The sequence below is a fragment of the Pristiophorus japonicus genome, chromosome 11 (assembly GCF_044704955.1).
Source record: "Pristiophorus japonicus isolate sPriJap1 chromosome 11, sPriJap1.hap1, whole genome shotgun sequence".
Taxonomy (NCBI): domain Eukaryota; kingdom Metazoa; phylum Chordata; class Chondrichthyes; family Pristiophoridae; genus Pristiophorus; species Pristiophorus japonicus.
In genome coordinates this window covers 38,466,766-38,491,417 of record NC_091987.1, presented here as the reverse complement: position 1 = coordinate 38,491,417, position 24,652 = coordinate 38,466,766, and the positions used below count along the sequence as shown (strand labels likewise).

The 24,652-nt window shown below is 46.8% G+C and overlaps 1 protein-coding gene across 3 annotated transcripts in view; it reads left to right on the top strand.

Moving 5' to 3' along the window:
• The window catches only part of LOC139276013 (glycerol kinase), a 174,755-nt gene that overhangs the window by 51,400 nt on the left and 98,703 nt on the right, over nt 1-24,652 (top strand). For all 3 annotated transcript variants that reach the window (XM_070893358.1, XM_070893356.1, XM_070893359.1), the window contains exons 4-6: nt 6,001-6,078; nt 13,695-13,771; nt 15,402-15,539. In XM_070893358.1, the coding sequence (XP_070749459.1) occupies nt 6,001-6,078; nt 13,695-13,771; nt 15,402-15,539 (293 nt within the window). The remainder of the gene's footprint in view (nt 1-6,000; nt 6,079-13,694; nt 13,772-15,401; nt 15,540-24,652) is intronic.

Here is a 24,652-nt window from a genome sequence, read left to right as displayed (position 1 = left end):
TAAAATTAAGTAAAATTATGGAACTTGTTGGATTTAACATGTGAGGTAATGGAGAAAATAATGGGACTTAAGATAGATGAATCTCCAGTACCTGATTGTTTCCACACCAGAATATTAAAAGAAGTAAGAAGTAGGGGAGGAAATGGCAGATATGTTAATATAATACTCCAACGCTCTGTAGATTTGAGAATTGTGCCTTTGGATTGGAAAATTGCAAATATCACTCCATTGTTTAAGAAAGGAAGAGGAAGAAACCAGATGGCTACAGACCTGGCAGTTTAATATCAATTATGGGGAGGTTACTGGAATATACTATCAATGACAGAGTGACTGAGCACTTAAACAAGTATGCGCTGATCAAGAGGGTCAGCATGGATTTGTGAAGGGTAGGTAATAGCTAACTAATGTAGCTGAGTTTTGAGGTCACTGGCATGATAGGCAAGGGAGTGTCTATGGTTGCTGTCTATATGGGCTTTCAGAATGCATTTGACAAGGTTCTGCATAAGATTTCTGTCAGAAAATAATATTTTGGGATACAGTATGTGACTGATTTGAGACATGACTTATGATAAGTATAGCATACTTGGGAGGAAAAGGGGGCCTTTGGACCTATGGTTCTCAAAGCTTTCCATTGCTGGGGATTTTCCTCGCTCATGTCTGGGTCTGTTATAGGCTAATTGATATTGTTGCTTCATGCAACTATCCGGATGGTAGAAGGCGAATTAGATGGATCGTGGTCTTTATTCATTTTGTGATTCCAATGTTGTGTAGAGATTATTAGCAAAAATGAAAGTGCACAGAATTAGATTTAACCTTGTGACATGGCTTGGTAATTAGCTGGGAGGTAAGGGACAGAGAGTAGGGATAAAGGGACTGTTATCTGGTAGGATGTAACAAGTATTGTTCCAGAGGGATCTGTACTGGGGCCTCAGCTTCTTCCTATATATGTTTTTTAAAAAACCCTGACCTGCGAGGAAACACCAGCAGCAGGCCGGGCCATAAAAGAAGCGGCGTGTGGCGGCCCCTGGAGAGTGTGGCGGCCCCGACATGCGAGAGACCATCAGCGGCAGGTTGGGGCCATAAAAGGAGCATACCACTGCAAGGTACAGCGCGAGCCAGTCCGGGAGGGCGACGACTGTGAAGAGGTCGACTGGATTGCACGTCACCATAACCCAGGTCGGTGATTGGAACATGGACAGGTACAACAGGAGCGGTGAGGTCGGGGCGAAGGAGTGGTATGAGATTGCAGAACGATGTGCTCGGGGCCTAGGAGAGGCATGAGTTCGGGACCCAGAAGAGGTGTGGGCCCCAGGGGCAGCACGGGCCAGCTCTCACTGTGATATATGCTTGTACTAGCTGGTCTCCAGTTGTCTTGGTTAATCCTTGCCACTGGACCAAGACCTAGCTCTGTCAAGCCCATGTGGTGGCTGGTGTGCAAAGGCCACCACACGTTTAAAAAAAAAAAATCCACGCACAGGTATCTTCCATCCTTCAATATGCAGTTCGGGACCTGGAATATTAGGTCCTTCATTGAAACACCTGTGAACTCATCCCTTTTTGGCATGGAAGCAAGTCCTCCTCGATACGAGGGACCATCTAAGAAGATATATGTTAATGACTTGTATGAAGGAATAGAGGGCTGTACATCCAAGTTTACAGATGACACTAAGTTAGGAGGCATAGTAAGTTGTGTAGATTGGAGTGGGAATTTACAAAGAATATAGACTGATTTAAGTGAGTGGGTAAAAATATGGCAGACGGAATTCAATGTGGGAATATGTGAGGACATCCACTTTGGAACCAAGAAAAATGGGAGTAATTTCTTAATGATGAGAGACTAGGAGCTGTGGAGGAGCAAATGGATTTAGGTGTCCATGTACACAAATCACCTAAAAGTTAGTGCACAGGTACAAAAGCAATAAAAATGGCTAAATGAAATGTTGGCCTTTAGCTCAAGGGAGTTGAAGCATATAAGTGAGTCAGTGATGCTTCACTTGTATAAAATGTTGGTCAGACCTCATCTGGAGTACTGTGTTCAATTTTGGGCACCAAACCACAGGAAAGATATATTGGCCTTGACGGGTTGTAGCATAGATTCACCAAAATTATACCGGGGCTACAATGTTTAAATCGTCAGAACAGATAGCACAAACTTGGGGCTCAATTTTCCCCAAGCCCCTTTTCTGGCATATTGCCAGAGTTACGCCGCGTTTTCTCGGCCAGAAATGCTCCATTAATATTTTACCAAACTTTCCCCGATGTATAATTCAAATTTGGCGGCGAGCAGCGTGTCCAATCTCCTCGGGGGGTGGAGCCTGCTGTCTGCGCCAAAAAACGAAACCGCACCTTCTGCACATGCGCGGGAAAAGTTACGTTTTTGACGTCGTCCCAATGGACGCACATGCTCAGTACAGCTCAGATTTGGCAATCAGCCATTTTTAAAGAGCCAGGTATGTGTGTGTGTGTGTGTGTGTGTGTGTGTGTGTGTGAGAAGGAGTGCTGTGTGAGAGCATTGGAAAAATCACAGCTGGAGCAACAAGGACCAAGAATTTCTTGCTGGAAGAAGTGGAGGCACTAGTTACTATGATTGAGAACAGATGGCAGGAGCTGGACACCAGCAGAGGTCACATAAAAGTTCCACCAAAAGAAATGAAGAAACACTGGAACCAAGTTGCAGATGATTACTACGCAATGGTGAACACCACGAGATCTGAAAGCCAGTGTAAAAAGAAATGGTAGGACCTTGGTCAAGTATTTAGTGTAAATAATATTTTCATTTATTCAATGCAATTGTAAATGTAAAGCTGTACATGTTCCACCCAGCAGAAAGACACCCTCTCGAAAAAGTTGCATTTTCATCTTTGCAGAGGAAAGTGACACACAACAAAAGGGAAAGAACTCGAACAGGAGGAGGCCCAGCAAATCTGCACCCACTAACACCCTTGGAAGAGAAGGTCACTGCTTTGATGGATCCTGCCTGGAGAAAAATAATCAGTACTGCACAAGCTGGGCCCACACGAGAGAGAGAGAGAGAGAGAGAGGGTAAGGCCTGCAAATTCATTGTGGCCCTTCAAATTAACCCGTTGCTTGGCCTGTGATGTGTGAGCCTACTCATGCCACCCATCCTGCCCCCTCTGCTACTAACCATTTGTCTGTTCTGTTATATTTTGCAGAACTGGCAGCCAACCCTGACGATGCAGAAGAAGATTCAGACGAGGATGAACCTGAAGAGACGAACATCTTACAATCCAACCCTCTAGTCCAAGAACATGGTGGGGACGGGGAGTGGACTGATCTGGATGAAGCTCCCACTGTTGTACTGAATATGGAGGACGTGCCGCTCATGAAGGTGCCAGCCCCTTCCGTGACTAGTGGCTTGAGTGTTGGTGGAACATTCCATGGTTTCACACCTTCCGAGATTGCGGATCCCAGTAGTGGGGTGCAGCGAGGCACATCCAGGGCCCCACTGTCCGAGGCTGCGGGTCCCAGTGGGATGCAGCGAGCCACATCCAGGGTGAGGAGGGGAAGGAGAGCTCGTCCACGCTCTCCTGAGATGCAGGATGTAACAGATGTCGTTCAGATAATGTCATTGAGTGCGGAGAGCATTGACCTTATCCGATCACTCCTGGACACCATCAGTGGGGTGAGTGATGAGGTAGCAGGACTGTCGGGAGAAGTAACAACACTCTCATGAGAAATGGGAACGATATCCGGGACCATCAGTGAGGAAATAGTGGCCATGAGGGAGAGAATGTCAGAGGTAGTGCAAACCACGTCACTGGCCATGAGGGAAGGAATGTCAGAGGTAGTACTGGCCATTAGCGAGGGATTGTTGCAGTCCACTGAGATACTGTCGGGGTGCATGAGGGACGGAATGTTGGAGTCAGCTGCTGCAATAAGGGAACATGCCCAAACCCCGCACCAATTGACAGAATCAACTGCCACTCCCACTGCAATCCCCACCAGCCTCTGAAGAGCCCCAAGCCGGGCCCTCCAACTTGCTGCCTGACACTGACGCACCCCACCTCCAAGAGGCGCGCAGTACCCGAGATGTTAGAAGGAATAAGCTTGGTACCAAGCCCAGAAACACTGTGCCACCGCCTGCGGGCAGGAATGGTGGAGAGTACAAGACCAAGCACAGTGGGCGGTCTTAGACTAAGGGGGATGAGAGATGGTGCAGCCTTTCTTTGCTGCTGCTGTTGTTGTTATCATTGTTACTGTTGTAACTGTTCTCAAATTAAAAGTTTTTTGTAAGTTATGTAAATTTACAAGTTTTTAAGTGATCTTAAAGAGTGATATTAAAGTAAAGTTTGATAATTTTATTAAAGTTAAGTTAAGTACATTGTAAACTTTTGAATAAAATATATTTTACATTAAAACTGAATCCATTAATACAACATAACATTACGGAACAGCTCCAAACAATAAACATGTCCATGTGGAATAGTTGTCGCTGAGCCCTCAGGAGTCAGTAAAGCGTTCACGAATGAGCTGCTGGCACAAGGCTCGAGCAATCGTTAAAGGAACATGATGGCCTGCCCTCCTCCGCCATCGTGCTTCGGCCTCAGGCACTTGCATATCGCCATCGTCATCATCCTCGTCGTCACCTGCATCTTCAAAATCATTATCATCAGCCACTCTCACTGCAGTTGGGACTTCCACTACCGGGTGCTGCTGCCTCATGCTGGCTAAGTTATGCAGCATGCAGCACACAACAATGAACTGACCGACAGTCTAAGGGGAGTACAGCAAGTAGCCTCTGGAATGGTCCAGGCATCGGAAACACTGTTTCAATATGTCAATGGTCCTCTCAATGATGCTGCGTGTCGCAATGTGTGACATGTTGTATTGACGGTCAGCTTCCGTCCGGGTTACGCGTAGGGGCATCATGAGCCAGGTGGCGAGGCCGTACCCTTTGTCTCCCAGTAGCCAGCTCTGCCCTTCTGGTTGCTGCTCAAACATGGCAAATGTAACGCTGATGCGTAGGATGAACACGTCATGGGTGCTGCCAGGGTATCTCGCATCGACTGACATGATGCGATGCATGTCATCACACATGAGCTGCACATTAATGGAGTGGAAGCCTTTTCTATTCCTGTACATCTCGGAATCCTGCAAAGGTGCTCTCAAGGCGATGTGGGTACAGTCAATGTAGCCCTGTACCTTTGGGAAGCCAGCAATCCTGGAGAAGCCCACAGCCCTTTCATAGATTGTTTGGCCGATCATGGGGAACTTGATGAAGTTATTCCTCTGTGCATACAGTGCAGCCGTGACCTGGCGAATGGAGACATGTGTTGCATGCTGAGAGATGATGCACACATCCCCAGTTGTAGCTTGAAACGATCTGGAAGCATAGAATGAAGGTGGCCAGATGCGCCAACGTAATGGCGAAAAATGTTGGCCAAACTGCGAACAATTGGAAAAACTGGCGCAGACATGACGGAATGCCTCCTTTTTGAGGTGAAAAAAAAGCTGGCCGAGAAAAATCGTAACCAAGTCCGTTACGCCGGCGCAGTTCGCAGGGAAAAAGTTTGAAAAAAAAACGCCAAAAATTTAACTCAATACACCAAAAAAGGCAGCCTACTCCAAAAAAATGGCGCAAATCACTGGGGAAAATTGAGCCCTTGGTTTGTATTCCCTCCAGTTCAGAAGATTAAGGGGTGATCTAACAGAGGTCTTCAAGTAATAAAGGAATTCAATAGGGTAGATATGGAGAAAATATCTTCTCTGGATTGGTGAGTCCAGAACAAGGGGTTGGGGGTGGGAGGCGGGGGAGATCATAAAATTAGAGCTAGAGTTCACGGGTGATGTCAGGAAGTACTACAACACTCAAAGGTTGTGGGAACTCTCACCCGCAAAATGCTGTGGATACTGGGTCAATTGTAATTTTCAAGACTGCGATCGAGAAATTTTTGCTCAGTAAGGGTATCAAAGGATATGGAATAAAGGTGGGTAAATGCAGTTAAAAAATTAACACATTTTAAATTTGTTCACTTCTAGCAGTTGGAGTTAGCAATCAGAGAGAAACAACGATTGTTTGGGACAAAACTACAGGAATCCCACTCTACAATGCAATTGGTAAGTTGTTTTCTTCACTTGCTTATCCTATCATAGAATTGTATGCTAAAATGGATCAATATTGTATATTTCTGAAACAAAGATTAAAAATAGTAGGTTTCACAGTCATGCTTCTTGCTTTTAAGTTTCAAAGAATCCTACTGAGTGTTGCCACTGGGATGCCAGTGGTGCTTAACTGCACTGTGATATCATGAGACTCTTGGGATTAAGATGGCCCTCGTCTCGAGGCTTTTGAATGATGGGTGAACTCTAAAGGCTGCATTACCACTCTAGGTGCATGGTCAGCATGGTTCCCTTATCTTAAAACCTATACAAACAAGCATCCAAGGCCGTTCGCTAGAGCGGTCACACGTGCTATCCTCAGGATTGAGGAGGCATCATAAAGATGTACTTTGGCTATGACATTTATTTTGGATCCTGGATCTGAGTGCCTAATAAGCAGGAGGGCAGAACTTACAGCATCCGTTAAATCCTGCAACTACTGAGAGATGTTGCCCTGAAACACTCTGATGTCGCTTTTTATTGTTCTCACCCAAATGGACCCCCAAGTCCTGATGTCCAGTGGTCAAAGCATCCATTTCGGATGCACTGTCTAGTCTGGTAGCTGGATGCAGGTGTTTGGATGCAGATGTTTGTGGTGCCATAATCTGCTCCAGGCTACTGCTACATTGTGTTAAATCCTTCTCTGGTATTGGCACTGAGACTGGCATGGGAATCTGATAGTACTCGATGCCCCCATGTGAGTGTGATGTTCATCCATTTTATCATATCAGGATCTCAGAGATCTGAATCCACAGGATCGGGGGCCAGAGACTTCTGTGGAGTCTCCATTCCCCATTGTCAGATTCCACTTTTGCTTCTGATTACAGTAGCACATTGAGGGTAATAAATGAAGGAGTGCCACACATATGAAGAGACTGCAAGGAAGAGCCGCAAGAGTGAGTAGCTTACCTTGGCTGCTCCGGTGATGATAAACTTCTTCCTACGTTGCAAAGGAGTCAGTCCTGGGGTTACAAGGGGTGGCACCCACTGTCACATCCACCTCCCACCACAAAGTACCTACCATATTCTAGGTGGGTCTCTCACCCTCGACTCCAAACTGACCGTCCCTCCTGCTCTGTACCTCTGTTACAAGGCCATACAGTGGGTGCTCTGTGAAATTGGCAGCCTCTTTCTTTGATCTGGCTGCCATCCTAGTCACCCAGGTTCCCTGCTCTCTCCAGTACTGTCACAAGTTTATGTCTTGCTGCTGGCCCACATATCTGCTTTCCTCCAGGTACCACCTCCACACACTCTGCTCTCTGCTCCTCACTTTCATTCATTCCTCCAGATACTTTTCGGCCCAATTCTGGCCTAACCACCACCCCATGCTATTTTCTGCCACCACAGGCCTCCACTTATCTGAGGTGTTTGAGGCTGTATTTACATAGCTTGCACACCTCTCCCTCTTGAAATTAGATGTGTTAATTAGTGTTAATTTATTGCAGGGTCAACACCAATACCTGAAAACTGGCAGAAGTCCTGCCCCACTTTTGGTTCTGACCATTTCACTGTAATTTTTGGGTTCTTTTTTGTCTGGCTTAACAAGACACTATGTTAAAATTTTACATGCCATTGACTAGAACTAACTTTGTATATCATGATGGCACTCGGAAAAGTGCACAGTTTAAGCCAGATCTCATACTCGTACGTTGTTCACATAAGATGTCTGAATGCAGGGGCTTAGTGGAGGAACCCTATAAATCAAATTTTTTGAAAAGTAAATTGTTTTTAAACAAAAGTCTAAAGACAACTGTTTATCAGTGCCTGTTGATCATCTTTAAGCATTATGTAGTCTATAGTGTTAATGTAATTGAAGAATAATTTTAGTGGAGAAAAAAAATTGGGTGCTATGAACTGCATATGTGTAGATGTGGTGGAGGCGGGGGGAGGCTAGGAAATGTGCATGAACCCATATCCGGAGCATAAATAAGACCACCTATTTCCACCTCCGTAACATCGCCTATCTCTGCCCTTGCCTCAGCTCATCTGCTGCTGAAGCCCTCATCCATGCCTTTGTTACCTCTAGACTTGACTATTCCAATGCACTTCTGGCTGGCCTTCATCATTCTACCCTACGTAAACTAGAGGTGATCCAAAACTCGACTGCCTATGTCCTATCTCGCAACCTGTGCTCGCTGACCTACATTGGCTTCCGGTGAGGCAACGCCTTGATTTCAAAATTCTCATCCTTATTTTCGAACCCCTCCATGGCCTCGCCCCTCCCTATCTCTGTAATCTCCTCCAGCCCCACAAGCCCCCAAGATGTCTGCGCTCTTCTAATTCTATCCTCTTGAGCATCCCTGATTATAATTGCTCAACCAGTGGTGGTCATGCCTTCTGTTGCACCGGCCTCAAGCTCTGGAACTCCCGGCCTAAACCTCTCCACCTCTCTCTCCTCCTTCAAGATGCTCCTTAAAATCTACCTCTTTGACCTCTTTGGTCACCTGCGCTAATTTCTACTTATGCGGCTCAGTATCAATTTTTTTAATCTCATAATACTCCTGTGAAGCGCCTTGGGACATTTCACTATGTTAAAGGTGCCATATAAATACAAGTTGTTTGATGTTAGTTCCCTACCTCCATTCCTGGTTAACTTCTGTCAGTTGTATTGATCTTCAGTTCTTAAGCAGTGCATCATTCCCACCACTTTTGGTAAAGAAAAAGATTGGCCAAGAAATCCCGGTCGGCTGCTTCCTGTGGGCGATCAGTTAAAAAAGATGCGCACTTACCTGAACCTGCTGCGCCCGTGAGAGATCCTAGTCCTGAGGCCTCCACGCGTCGGAGCGCATGCACGTCGGGACGTCTGTAGAGCTTGAGCTGCAGTCACATGCCTCTGGGCAGCCAATCCAGGTAAAGTATATATTCATTCATAATAATGGGAACTCCAACTTACGGAGTTCCCATTATTATGATTGAGAAATCCCCCCCAAAACACACAAAAAAAAGAAAAAATACACCACATATTTTTATTAATTTAAATTAAAGTTATTTATGTATTATAAAAAGTATATATTTTTCCGATTTAAAAAAAAATTCAATTATGGTTTAAAATAAACTTACCGCACTGGGGAAGGTTTTTAACAATAAAATGTGTTTTTAAAAATGTATTTTATGTTTTTGTGTATTTTTAAACTCTTACGCTGTAAAAGTAGGCTATGCGTCTGCTCTTATCAGGCTCGAGAGTTTTCAGGACAACCGCTGGGCAAGATATGGGTAAATACCGCAATCTTGGCCATGCAAATGTCCTGGATGTGGAGATACAGAAGATCTGTCAAGTTCCAGCTTAACAGATCGGAAAAGCCCATTTTCAGCACATGCACATTGTGCGCTGAAAACTGGCTTTTGTGATGCCTTCCCGGGTCCGTACACACTCCGCATGGACCTGGGAGGCCGGAATTTCTGGGCCATCGACTTTTTTAGAGCTACACATTTTTGTGACTTTTGCACCTTGTCGAATTAATGATTAATTTACTTTATTTGTATAAACTTGACAAATGTCATGGATTTGGTGGTTGCTGATGTGATCTATTATTCCCTGGAGTTATATAATTCAATAGACCGATTGCTCAAATCATGACCTGCTTTGCATTGAAAGGAAACATCAAAAATTTAACACAAAACCATAAACAAATCAAATAAAACTGCAATAATTATTAAGTCGGGTTTTTAAAAAAGAATAAAAAATTAGAGGAAACTTTATTGGATGTACTTAGCTTGACAGTGTAATGCAGTTGAATTAACTTCAGTTGATAATGTGAACCAAGATTGTTTCCGCTGTGATTGTCAATTCCTTCCACATTTGTGAAACTTGTTAACTCCCTCTAAACCATTTCCATCAACATAATGCTGCATAAATAAATTTAAACGTGAAAGAAATGGATGGGTAACAACAATATTTATATAGCGCCTTTGACGTAGTGAAATGTCCCAAGGCACTTCACAGGAGTATTATGAGATAAAAATTTGACACCGAGCCGCATAAGCAGAAATTAGTGCAGGTGACCAAAAGCTTGGTCAAAGAGGTAGGTTTTAAGGAGCGTCTTGAAGGAGGAAGGAGAGGCAGAGAGGTTTAGGCAGGGAGTTCCAGAGCTTGCGGCCTTGGCAGCCGAAGGCACGGTCACCAATGGTTGAGCGATTATAATCAGGGATGCTCAAGAGGGCAAAATTAGAGGAGCGCAGACATCTCGGGGGTGGGGGTGGGGGGCGGGGAGGTGTTGTGGGACTGGAGGAAATAGGGAGGGGTGAGGCCATGAAGCGGTTTGGAAATAGGATGAGAATTTTGAAATCGGCATTGTTTAACCGGCCGCTAATGTAGATCAGTGAGCACAGGGGTGATGGGTGAGCGGGACTTAGTGCAACTTAGGACACAGGCAGTCGAGTTTGGATCACCTCCAGTTTACGTAGGGTAGAATGTGGGAGGCCAGCCAGAAGTGCCTTGGAATAGTCAAGTCTAGAGGTAACAAATGCATGGATGAGGACTTCAGCAGCGGATGAGCTGAGGCAAGGGCAGAGATGGCCGATGTTACGGAGGTGGAAATAGTTATGCGGTCTTAGTTATGCTCCGGATATGGGTTCATGCACATTTCCTATCCCCTCGCCCCCGCCGCCCCCCCACAACCACCACATCTACATATATGCAGTTCATAGCACCCGATTTTTTTTCTCCACTAAAACTATTCTCCAATTACATTAACACTGTAGACTATGTAATACTTAGTTATGCTGCGGATATGTGGTTGAATGTTCATTTCAGGGTCAAATATAACATCAAGGTTGATAACAGTCTGGTTCAGCTTCAGACTGAGGTTGGGGAGAGGAATGGAGTCAGTGGCTAGGGAATGCAATTTGTGGCGGGGACTGAAAACAATGTTCAATTGGAGAACATTTTTGCTCATCCAGAACTGGATGTCAGACGAGCAGGTCTGACAATTTAGAAACCATGGAGGGGTCTGGAGAAGTGGTGGTGAGGTAGAGCTGGGTGTCGTCAACGCACATGTGGAAACTGATGCCGTGTTTTCGGATGATGTCGCCAAGGCGCAGCATATAGATGAGAAATAGGAGGGGGTCAAGGATAGACCTTGGGGGACACCAGAGGTAACGATGCGTGAGTGGGAAGAGAAGCTATTTTCTGGCTTCAATTAAATAGATAAGAATGGAACCAGGCAAGTGCAGGCCCACCCAGCTGGACAATGGTGGAGAAGCAGTGGAGATGGATAGAGTGGTCAACCGTGTCAAGAAGGACAAGGAGGGATAGTTTGCCTTTGTCACAGACACAAAGGATGTTATTTGTGACTTTGACGAGAGCTGTTTCGGTACTATGGCAGGCACGGAAACTGGATTGGAGGGATTCAAACATGGAATTGCGGGAAAGATGGGAACGGATTTGGGAGACAACAACACATTCAAAGACTTTGGAGAGGAAAGGGAGATTGGAGATGGGGCGGTAGTTTGCAAGGACGGAGGTGTCGAGGGTTGGTCTTTTGAGGAGAGGGGTGATGATGGCAGATTTGAGGGAGAAAGGGAGACAGTACCTGAGGAGAGAGAACAATTAATAATGTCAGCTAACATGGGAGTCAGAAAAGGAAGTTGGGTGGTCAGCAGTTTGGTCGGAATAGAGTCAAGGGAGCAGGAAATGGGTCTCATGGACAAGATGAGCTCGGAAAGGTCATGAGAGGAGATCAGAGAGAAACTGGAGAAAGATGTGAGGTCAGGGCTAGGGGAGGGGGGGATCCTTCGAGGAAGTTTGGCCCTGTGGGCTAGGGGAAGGAAGGGAAGAGGCAGAAGCGGCCGAACGGATGGTCTCAATCTTAGAGACAAAGAAGTCCATGAGCTCCTCATACTCATTGTCAGAGGTGAGGGTGGAGGTTGGGGAGAGGGGTTTCAAAAGATGGTTAGAAGTGGAGAATAGAAGCCAGGGTTTTCTTTACATTCCAGAATGATTCTGGAATAGTGAGCAATTTTGGCAGACGAGAGCAGGAACCGATAGTGCTTTATGTGCTGTAATATATCGAAGATGGCTGAACATGTGAGAGAGCCAAATATAGGAAACCTCCAAAAACGCAATTACACCAGCAACTAACCTGTAAGTACTCCATGATCCCTTTAAGAAGCACTGGTGGGGGCGGGGGGGGGAAGAGTCATTCATTCACAGCTAACGTCATGCTTAGATGTATGAGGTTATGTCAGGCATTGGTTAGAGTGTAGAGTTGGAAGATGGCAGTGATGACATCAAATCAGAATTGCACCTTGATTCACGTCACATTCTTGCTGTTCTGCAGGCAGTTGTTACGCATGTGTGCAAACCCCTTTACCAAGATGGTGCCCCTCCACACTTCCCATCGGAAGTGTGCGTGTGCATCTCGGACCCCATTTTTGAGTCTTAGTTGGTCACATAGCACCTAAAAAATAAATGCATGCTACATGGCCCAATTTAGTCCCCATTGTGTTTCTGAGTAGATGGTTTGATATTTTTGTTATAATTAAATATAGAAAGGTCAGTGTTTAGTTCCAGGGAATTGAATAAGTACCTGAAGGAAAAAAAATTGCAGGGCTACGGGAAAAGTGCTCTTGCAGAGAGCCAGCATGGGCTTGTCGAGCCAAATGGCCTTCTTTTGTGCTTTAACCATTCTATGATTCTATATTTTAGCTATGTTGCTGAAGAAAAAAAGTGACGTTCATTTTTTGATTTTGCATCAATTCTGGATTATCCAATTGAGCTTTGGTCAGGATAGTTGAAACTTTTGTTACTTCAGAATCGTTACATAAGAAATAAGAGCAGGATTAGGCGATTTGGCCCCTCGAGCCTGCTCCGTCATTCAATAAAATCATGGCTGATCTGATCTTGGGCTCAGCTCCACTTCCCTGCCCGCTCCCCATAACCCTTCACTCCCTTATCACTCAAAAATCTGTCGATCTCTGCCTTAAATATATTCAATGACAGTCTTCACAGCTCTCTGGGGCAGAGAATTCCACAGATTTACAAATCTCTGAGAGAAGAAATTCCTCCTCATCTCAGTTTTAAATGGGTGACCCCTTATTCTGAAACTATGCCCCCTAGTTCTAGATTCCTCTACGACAGGAAACATCCTCTCTGCATCTACCTTGTCGAGCCCCCTCAGTATCTTCTATGTTTCAGTAAGATCACCTCTCATTCTTCTAAACTCCAATGAGCATAGGCCCAACCAATTCAACCTTTCTTCATAAGTCAACCCCTTCATCTCAGGAATCAGCATCATGAACATCTCGGGTACCGAAACTTGTGACTAAATGATGGTGCTGTATAATCTACAGTTTGAAAGTTAGAGTAGTCAGCTTTATGCATGTTGTTTCACTTCATTACCTTTTATTTTGGTGATTCATTCATTGTGATAAGCTGTGTAGCCATTGGATTGTTAATAATTGGGCAAATTTATGCTTTCGCTTTAAAATGGCTCCGGCAGGGGCAAACATATGTTCGCCAAAATAATCTGCTCCCAAATGATCCAATGGCTATCAAACTGTTGTATCAATTGCCTATTTGTCCTTTGCAATACTAGTGTTCCACTTATGGCATATTTGTATGTTTCTCTCATCAGTGTGGCTTGACCTTAGGACGCAGTCAACTGTAGAAAAGCTGATCAGCAATGCAAAGAATGACAAAAACATCCTTCAGGTGAGAGATTTATCAGTGACTCCAATTTAGGGGCTCAATTTTCCCCAAAGCTTTTTTTTGGCGTACTTGAAGAGTTATGCTCTTTTTTTGGGGCCCAAGTACACCAAAAAAAAATGTTCGCAGTTTCCCTATTTCATTTCTTAATTTTGGCACAGCCTAGCCTGTCCATTAGTTTTGGGGGTGGAACCTTGATCTGCGCCAAAAAGATCAGGTTGCCACGGTAACCAGGGTCACAATGCAGGCTGAGGCTGAAAAGTGAAACATACAGCCAGCTCGCAACACATTAAAATACATTACATTCCAATTATTAAAGTCCCCCTTCCCGATGCTGGTGCCGATCCCCGCCCCTATCCCAGGCCGAAGGGCCTCCTGGTCTGCTCCCCCGCCCCTAGCCCTGGCCGAGTGACCTGCCGGATCGCTTCCTCAACCAAGTGACCTGCCACTCTGCTTCGCTGCCCCTAGCCTTGACCGAAGAGCCTCCCAGTCTGCTCCCACTCCCCGGCTCCTAGCCCTGGCCAAAGGGCTTGCCGGTCTGCTCCGAGCCCTGGCCGAAGGGCTTGCCAGTCAGCTCCCCCAACCCTAGCCCTGGCCAAGTGGCCTCCAGGTCCGCTCGACCGCCCCTAACCCAGGTCGAACGACCTCCCGGACTGCTCCCCTAGCCTGGCGGAGTGGCCTCCCAGTCCATTCCCTTGGCCCTAGCCCAGGCCGAACGGATTCCCAGTCCAATTGCCCGTCCCTAGCCCTGGCCGAGTGGCCACCCGGTCCGCTTCCCCGCCCTATTCCAGGCCGAATGACCTCCTCCCTCCCGGTCCCGGCACCTAACTATATCCCCTCTCTCTTACCTCTCCTGCTGCTGCTGTCCGGGCTCCTTAAGGTTTTTCTGCAGAGGCCACATATGCTGGCCTAAGAAGAACTGGAGTAACTCTGCTGGCCAAACTTCCCTAAATGGACAGAATTGACGCGGGTGGCAGGTTACGCCCCCTTTGGCTGAAAAAAATAACTTACCTAAAACAAATTGTAACTAACTGAGTTAAGCTGGTGCAAATTGATCGGGAAAACTGTAGTTTTTTAACTTAGACCAAAAGAAGCAGCCGACTCGCAAAAAAAATGACGCAAATCACTGGGGAAAATTAAGCTTGGTTTGATGTTTTGTTTCAAAAGTATTATGTTTAAAAAGACTAAGTAGAACATGGACAAAACTTTGGGAGACTTAAATACAAAGATAAATAACATTTTCTGTGCATGAATACAGGAGATTAGGAACCTATTCACAAAGTTTACAAAGAATAAACTTTGCATTTGGCTAATAATGATTATTAACACCTGCATATAGTGATGCAAGCAAAAGTAATTTCATAACCACACACAGGGATTCTTGGGAAATCTGACTATAGAAGCTGCTGTCTAGGTAGCAATTTGTACCTTTCCAACTAAAAGTGGCCCCAAAACATGTATGTATTGTATTTCTCACATTTGTCCCAAATATGGCAATTGCAGAAATGTTGCACTGTAATTTTATTCATAGACTTAGCTATGAGTATCTGTACAAAACTTGTATTAAAACTGTAACTGAATGGTCTTTTACATGACTAGCCTTTTTGCCGCCTTTCAATTTTTGTTTTTCTTTTAGGCAAAAACTGGCCTTCCAATCAGCACCTATTTCAGTGCTGTGAAACTACGGTGGCTTCTGGATAATGTGGATCAAGTTAAGAAAGCTGTAGCAGATGGCCGGGCTATGTTTGGAACAGTTGATTCTTGGCTTATATGGGTAAAGCTACAGATACTTTTGAAATTTCAAGCAACTCTTTTCAGGAAGATCTTCTGATCAATTCTTATTCAGCTGTGTTTTTATGAAATACTTGTATATTGATTTGGTGCATAAGCTGTGAAGCAACATTAGAAAAGAGAGAGCTAAAATAGAAAAAGAGCAAAGTGCAGCAAACATTGGGGCCGAAATTCAGCCTTCCGATAAGGCCTCTGGCCACCTAAAAGCGGCAGCCATCGGGCGGTGCGGAATGGCCACCGACTTGCAGTGGACTGGCCGACGTTCGCGGAATTCCCCTCTGGGTTATTTGCTGCGGTATGACGATCCACCCTGCTCCCCCCACTTCCATCCCGCTCCTGCAGTTGTTTCTTTAACGACGTCATCAGCGCACACACCACAGCTGCTCCACACCGGCCGCCTGTCGGTACCCCCGACAGCTTTTTGGGTCGGTGCACAGTACCGGCTCAAGACCGCCAGTGGACTTTAAAGATGTGTTGCGTGCAACTCCATTTTTTTGGCCGAGAATTTTTTGGACTTCGAACAAGTTAGTCAGTTGCCCTTTTCAGAGCGGCATTGAGTGCAAGTGGGCTAGGGTCCTCAATCTGTACAACACAGAGGCCTCATTGTGGAGGTTGTGCTTGCGGAGTCAATGCGCTCAGTGCTGGCAGGGAGGCACGCAGGAGAAGTCGGCGCCATCTCCAGAGGCAGCGGGCAAGGAACGCAGCAGACATGGCTGCCCAACATGCAAAAGGCCTTGGAAATGGCGACAGACCTCAACCCAGAGAAGTGCCGCCCCCCCCCCCCCCCGGCTCCATCCCTGCACCAGTTAGTGGGCGAAATCAAAAGAAAGCAGGATGCACAGGAGGCAGATACATGACAGCAGCAGGCTGCAGAGGGCGAGGAACAGCAAGAGCATGAGGGAGAAGACCATCAGGCAACTGTCATAGGAAGACCGAACCATAGACATGGGGTGAGAAGGCCCTATTGTGCAAGGGTCTACAGGCAGCACTTTTCGTTCATGGACCTGACCGATGACCAATGTCTCCGTAGACTTCGATTCTGGAAGGACATCGTCAGATAAGGTTGAGGACAATTCTGAGCGCCGCAACCAAAGTGATCATAACACTCAATTTCTATGCCGCTGGATGTTTCCAATCTGCTACAGCAGACATATCAAACATTTCTCAGTTCGCCACGCATAGCTCCATCTGTGTTAAGTGTGCAATAATCATCATCATAGGCAGTCCCTCGGAATCGAGGAACACTTGCTTCCACTCCCAAAGTGAGTTCTTTGGTGGCTGAACAGTCCGATATGAGAGCCACAGACCCTGTTACAGGCGGGACAGACATTCGTCGAGGGAAGGGGTGGGTGGGCTGGTTTGCCGCGCGCTCCTTCCACTACATGCGCTTGACCTCTTCATGCTCCTGGATGCACTTTCTCCACCTCGGGTGGTCTTCGGCCAGAGTCTCCCAGGTGTTAATGGTGATGTCGCACTTTACCAGGGAGGCTTTGAGGGTGTCCTTATAACGTTTTCGCTGCCCACCTTTGGCTCGTTTAGCATGAAGGAGCGTTTACCATAAGGTATTTGCTTAGGCAGCCTCGTATCTGGCATGTGTACTATGTGGCCTGCCCAGCAAAGCTGATCGAGTATGGTCAGTGCTTTAATACTGGGGATGTTAGCCTGGACGAGGACACTGATGTTGGTATGTCTGTCCTCCCAGGGGATTTGCAGGATCTTGCGGAGACATCGTTGGTGATATGTCTCCAACGACTTGAAGTGCCTTCTATACATCGTCCATGCCTCAGATCCATACAGGAGGGCGGGTATTACTATGGCCCTGTAGACCATGAGCTTGGTGATAGATTTGAGGGCCTGGTCTTCAAACACTCTTTACCTCAGACGGCCGAAGACTGCACTGGCGCACTGGAGGCGATGTTGAATCTCCGCATCAATGTCTGCCTTTGTTGATAAGAGGCTCCCGAGATATGGGAAATGGTCTACATTGTCGAGGGCCTCACCGTGAATCTTGATGATTGGAGGGCAGTGCTTTGTGGCGGGGACAGGCTGGTGGAGGACCTTTGTCTTACGGATGTTAAGCCTAAGATCCATGCTTTCATATGCTTCAGTGAATACATTGACTCTATCCTGGAGGTCAGCCTCAGAATGTGCGCTGACACAGGCGTCGTCCACGTACTATAGCTCAACAACAGAGGTTGGGATGATCTTGGACCAGGCCTGGAAGTGGCGTAGGTTAAACAGCTTCCCACTGGTTCTGTAGTTTAGTTCCACTCCAGCGGGGAGCTTGTTGATTGTGAGGTGGAGCATGGCGGCGAGGAAGATTGAGAAGAGGGAGCGTTGACGCAGCCCTGTTTGACCTCGTTCCGGACATGAATTGGGTCTGTAATGCATCCGCTGGTAAGGATCACGGCCTGAATGTCGTCATGAAGCAGATGAAGGATGTTGACAAACTTTTTGGGGCATCCGAAACGGAGGAGGACGCTCCATAGACCTCACGGTTGACAGTATCAAAGGCCTTTAAGATCGAAAAATGCCATGGATAAGGGGTGGCGCTGCTCCCTGCATTTTTCCTGCAGCTGCCGCGCAGCAAAAATCATGTCCGTTTTGCCCTGTAGGGGACGAAATCTGCACTGTGATTCGGGGAGGAGCTCCTCGGCCACAGGGAGAAGACGATTGAGGAAAGTTCTGGCGACAACTTTCCCAGTGGCTGATAGCAGAGAAATTCCCCTGTAGTTGCCGCAGTCGGACTTGTCCCCTTTTTTAAAAAATGGTCACAATCATTGCATCTCTGAGATCTCCCGGCATGCTCTCCTCCCTCCAGATGAGAGAGATGAGGTCATGTATCCGCGCCTCGCCACCATACTTTAGCGCCTCAGCGGGGATCCCATCCGCACCCGTAGTCTTGTTATTCTTGAGCTGTTTGTGCAACGTTGGAGTTTCACTGAGTTGGTGGCGGGTCGCATGCTGCGGATGGAGTTGAGAACACTCGAGTCAAAAGCAGAGTCTCGATTGAGGAGATCTTCAAAGTGCTCCTTCCAGCGGGCCCTGACAGCCTCGGTGTCCTTGATGAGTGTTTCCCATTCTTGGCCAGGAGCGGGGTGGGGCCTTGGGAGTTTGGACCGTAGGTGGCCTTAACTGCAGTGAAGAATCCTCGCATATCGTGGCTGTCGGGCAGTTATTATATCACCTGTGCTTTCCCCATCCACCACCTGTTCTTTAGGTCCCGGGTTTTTTGTTGGACCTGAGCCTCGAGCCGTCTGTAATGTTGTTTTGCAGCTCCCGAGTTGGGTTGTTGCTTGAGGCTCAGAAATGCTTTGCGCTTGTGATCTATTAGTTCTTGGATCTCCTGATCATTTTCATCCAACCAGTCCTGATGTTTTCTGATTGAGTGACCAAGTGTGTCTTCACAGGCACTGGTTATAGAGGCCTGGAGGGCAGACCAAGCGCTGTGGGCATTCAGCACCTCAGGGTCTTCGAGGCACGCCACATTGGCTGTGAGGCACTGGCTATATAGGGCTTTCTTAGCTGGATCTCTAAATGCCACGACATTAACTTTTTTATGGAACTGCTTCTGCTGCCCACTCTGCTTTGGGGCAATGTTAATGTTAATGATGGACGGACCACCGCCTAATCCGATCCATCAGTCGTCGGCTCCTGTCATGGCGCGGGTGATACGCACATCCTGGCTCGGACGATGACATAGTCAAGCAGGTGCCAGTGTTTGGAGCGATGTTGTTGCCACGATGCCTTATATTTGTCCCTCTGGCGGAACAGGGTGTTGGTGATGAGGAGTTCATGTTCTAGACATTTTGTCAGGTGTCTGGTACCATCGGAGTTGGCTTTCCCTACCCCTTCTCAGCCAATCACGCCTCCCTGGAGGGCTGTGTCTTTGCCGACCCTGGCATTAAAGTCACCCAGGAGGATCAATTTGTCGCCCGTGGGGACGTGGGACAAGGATGTCTCGAGTTTGGAATAAAAACCCTCTTTAGACTCATCCGTTGCATCGAGTGTTGGGGCGTACGCACTGATGACTGTGGCGCATTGGTTGCAGGATAAGGTAAGACGAAGAGTCATGGGGCGTTCATTCACCCCAGAGGGGGAGTCTTTGGGGCGGTCGACCAGCTCATTCTTGACGGCAAAGCCAATTCCATGAAGGCGGCGTTCTACCTTTGGTTTCCCTTTCCAGAAGAAGATGTAACATTCACCATTTTCCTTCAACTGACCTTCCCCTGCCCACCGGGTCTCGCTTAGGGCGGCGATGTCAATGTCAAAACGTCTGAGATCCTGGGCAACTATGGCAGTGCGGCATTCTGGCCTGTTGCTGTTGGAATTGTCCATGAGGGTCCTGACGTTCCAGGTCCCGAACTTCATACCGACGAAGTGGAAGATGCCTGCGCGTGAGTTCTTTTAACATGGGGTGGCCGCTGCACGCCGGCAACCACACGGGCTTAGCTGAGCAAGGTCTTGGTCCAGTGGCAAGGCAATCCAAGACAACTGGAGACCAGGCACAGTTCTATAAGCCTAATTGCCTACGGCGAAGTGTTAGCCGTAAGCTCGGCACTGAGTAGCGTCATTGATGGTAGATGACCCGAGGCTTGGTTGGGGGGCAGGCATTAGGAAGGTCACTTCCAAGGTTATTTTAAAAGTTAAAAGTTGTTGATAAATTCCCAATTTATTGAAAGAGTTTCTAAGAGTTGTTAAAAATTCTAAGATGTAGGTCAGTAATAGGTTATAAAAGTTTCCCCAATTGTTTAAAAGCTTTTTTTTAAAAGAAGAATTAAAAGTCGATTTAAAAAAAGTATGCAATAAAGGTTCAAACTCAGTACTGTTTAACCAATCAAGGTACAACCTTGGCTCTGCTTTATTTAGGCCCAAAGTGCCTGACTCTCAAAATGGCTGGCCTTTTATACCTGAGCAGCACCATGTGCGTGCTGTTCAGTGGCCTCAAACAATGACGCCATCTGGTGGCTGCAAACAGAATCTACATACATGACAATACCCCCTCTGAGATCTTATCGCAGTCTTTCACAGGTTGAAGCGGTCCAGTGCTTTGCGCTCCCGGGTTGACCATCTCAGTTCGATTCCAGGCTTGGGTGACTGTTGTGGCTGGTGGCTGGATGACTGACTTGTTGGGGGTGGCAGTGGCCATATCAGGAATTGCCAGTCCATTTTTATTGAATAGGTCCGTGATGGAAATTCTGGGTTCACTGATGACCCTTGAATCCTCTGAAGACTGCTGGTTGGTTGGTTGGTCGTCGATGGTTTCTTCGTCCGACTGTTCTGGCTCATCTGTGTGCCTCAGCTTTTCCTGATCCATGTGTTTCCTGCAAGTTTGCCCATTCTTGAGCTTAATAACGAATACTCTGTTGCCCTCCTTGGCCATAACCATACCAGCGATCCATTTGGGGCCCTGACCATAATTCAACACATATACAGGATCATTAACAGAAATCTCACGTGACACAGTTGCGCGATTGTGGTACCCTTGTTGACTTTGTTTTCTGTATTCAACATGATTATTTAAATCCAGGTGTACCAGAGAGAGCTTGAGAGCTTAAGACCTCTTTTCATCATGAGTTCAGCAGGCAAGACCCCTGTAAGTCTGTGGGGTCTTGTCCTGTAACTCAGCAGTTTGCAGGACATGCTTTGCTTGATCATTTGTTCTGCACGTTCAGCTTGCCTGTTGGACGCAGGCTTGAACGATGCTTACCTTACATGTTTTATGCCATTGAGTTTCATAAACTCTTGACTGGTGAAGCACGACCCATTGTCGCTCACCACTATGTCAGGCAGACCATGTGTCGCGAACATGACATTGAGATTCTCTATGGTTGCCGTGGAAGTACTGAATTACATGATTATGCATTCTATCCACTTCGAATAAGCGTCCACCACCACTAAAAACATCTTGCACAGGAAGGGACCTGCAAAATCTACATGGATCCTGGACCAAAGTTTGGATGGCCATAACCATAGAAACATAGAAACATAGAAAATAGGTGCAGGAGTAGGCCATTCGGCCCTTCTAGCCTGCACCGCCATTCAATAAGTTCATGGCTGAACATCTATGCAACTTCAGTACCCCATTCCTGCTTTCTCACCATACCCCTTGATTCCCCTAGTAGTAAGGACTTCATCTAACTCCTTTTTGAATATATTTAGTGAATTGGCCTCAACAACTTTCTGTGGTAGAGAATTCCACAGGTTCACCACTCTCTGGGTGAAGAAATTCCTCCTCATCTCGGTCCTAAATGGCTTACCCCTTATCCTTAGACTGTGTCCCCTGGTTCTGGACTTCCCCAACATTGGGAACATTCTTCCTGCATCTAACCTGTCTAACCCCGTCAGAATTTTAAACTTTTCTATGAGGTCCCCTCTCATTCTTCTGAACTCCAGTGAATACAAGCCCAGTTGATCCAGTCTTTCTTGATAGGTCAGTCCCGCCATCCCAGGAATCAGTCTGGTGAACCTTCGCTGCACTCCCTCAATAGCAAGAATGTCCTTCCTCAGGTTAGGAGACCAAAACTGTACACAATACTCCAGGTGTGGCCTCACCAAGGCCCTGTACAACTGTAGCAACACCTCCCTGCCCCTGTACTCAAATCCCCTTGCTATGAAGGCCAACATGCCATTTGCTTTCTTAACCGCCTGCTGTACCTGCATGCCAACCTTCAATGACTGATGTACCATGACACCCAGGTCTCTTTGCACCTCCCCTTTTCCTAATCTGTCACCATTCAGATAATAGTCTGTCTCTCTGTTTTTACCACCAAAGTGGATAACCTCACATTTATCCACATTATACTTCATCTGCCATGCATTTGCCTACTCACTTAACCTATCCAAGTCACTCCGCAGCCTCATAACATCCTCCTCGCAGCTCACACTGCCACCCAACTTAGTGTCATCCGCAAATTTGGAGATACTACATTTAATCCCCTCGTCTAAATCATTAATGTACAATGTAAACAGCTGGAGCCCCAGCACAGAACCTTGTGGTACCCCACTAGTCACTGCCTGCCATTCTGAAAAGTCCCCATTTACTCCTACTCTTTGCTTCCTGTCTGACAACCAGACTCAGCAGCGATTCCGCTGGTGCTTTGCTGAGCTGCACACAGATGTTGCACTGATGCACGCATGCTTCCAGCTCAGAATCAATTCCTGGCCACCATACATGGGACCGAGCGATGGCCTTCATCATCACTTTACCAGGATGCGTGCTGTGTGACTCACGCACGAACTTCTCTCTCCCTTTCTTGGGCATTACCACGCGATTGCCCCACAATATGCAATCTGCTTGAATAGACGGTCCGTCCTTGCGACGATTGTATGGTTTGGCCTCCTCGCACATTTGCTTAGGTATGGCAGACCAATCCCCTTTGAGGATGCAACCCTTTACCACCGATAAAATCGGGTCCTGGTCTTAACTTGTTGAGCCGTGACAGAGGTTACTTCACTCTCAAAAGCATCCATGATTAACATTAGATCAGCCGGTTGTGGCATTTCCATCTCCAGTGTGGGCAATGGGAATCGGCTCAAAGCACGGCACAGTTCTCTGTGCCAGGTCTGTGGCGAATGACATAATCATAGGCAGATAATGTCAGCGCCCACCTTTGGATGCAGGATGAAGTATTGGTCTCGGAAAACAATGAAATGAGCGGCTTGTGATCGGTCTCTAATTTGAACCTCAGACCGAACAGGTATTGATGCACCTTTTTAACACCGTACACACACGCTAAAGCTTCTTTTTCTACCCTACCATGCTGTCGGCTCTTTCTGCTTTCGACAAACTCTTGGACGCAGACGCGACAGGTTGAAGTTTCCCCGACTCATTGGCTTGTTGGAGTACGCAAACAATTCCATATGACGATGCGTCACAGGCCAAAACTAAATGTTTGCATGGGTCATAATGTACCAGCAGCTTGTTCGAGCAAAGCAGATTGGTGGCATTCTCAAAAGCTCTGTCTTGCGATGCGCCCCATACCCAGTTGTCGCCTTTTCTCAATAGCATGTGCGGTGGTTCGAGTAAGGTGCTCAATTTAGGTAGGACGTTACCAAAGTAGTTGAGTCGACTCAGGAACGAATACAGCTCCATCACATTCTGCGGCTTGGTTGCATTCTTGATGGCCTTGGTTTTCACATCAGTAGGTCTGATGCCATCAGCGGCGATTTTGCTCGCGAGGAATTCGATCTCAGGTGCCATGAAGACGCACTTCGAGCGTTTCAGTCTGAGTCCCACTCTGTCCAAACGCAGTAGAACCTGTTCCAGGTTGTTTAGATGTTCCTTGGAGTCATGACCGATGATCAGGATGTCATCTTGGAACACGACGGTTCTGGGAACGGACTTCAGTAGACTTTCCATATTCCTCTGGAATATTGCTGCAGCTGAACGAATTCCGAAAGGGCACCTGTGGTAAATAAACGGTCCTTTGTTCGTGTTAATGCACGTAAGTCTCTTCGACATCTCGACCAATTCCTGTGTCATATAGGCCAACGTCAAGTCCAGTTTTGTGAACGACTTCCCTCCGGCTAGCGTCACAAACAAGTCATCAGCCTTCGGTAACAGGTACTGATCTTGTTTTGAAACCCTGTTGATCGTAGCCTTGTAGTCTCTACAGATTCTGACTGTGCCATCACTTTTCAGCACAGAAACAATGGGGCTGGCCCATTCATTAAATTTGACCAATGATATGATCCCTTCAAGCTGGAGACTGCCCAGTTCGATTTCGACCTTCTCCCTCATCATATTTGGCACTGTCCAAGCTTTATGATGGACGGGTCTTGCATCTGAGTCCACATGGATCTTCACCTTGGCTCCCGTGAAGTTGCCGATACCCGGTTCAAACAGCGAGGATAACTTGCTCAATACTTGGGCACATGTATCTTCCTCCGATGACAACGCCTTTATATCGTTCCAGTCGCATCTGATTTTCTCCAACCAGCTCCTGCCGAGCAGTGTTGGGCCATTGCCTGGAACAATCCACAGCGGTAACTCGTGAACCACACCATTGTGTTACACATTAATTTGTGCATTGCCAATCACCTTTATCAGTTCTTTGGTGTACGTGCGCAGCTTGGCGTTAACAGGGCTCAGCC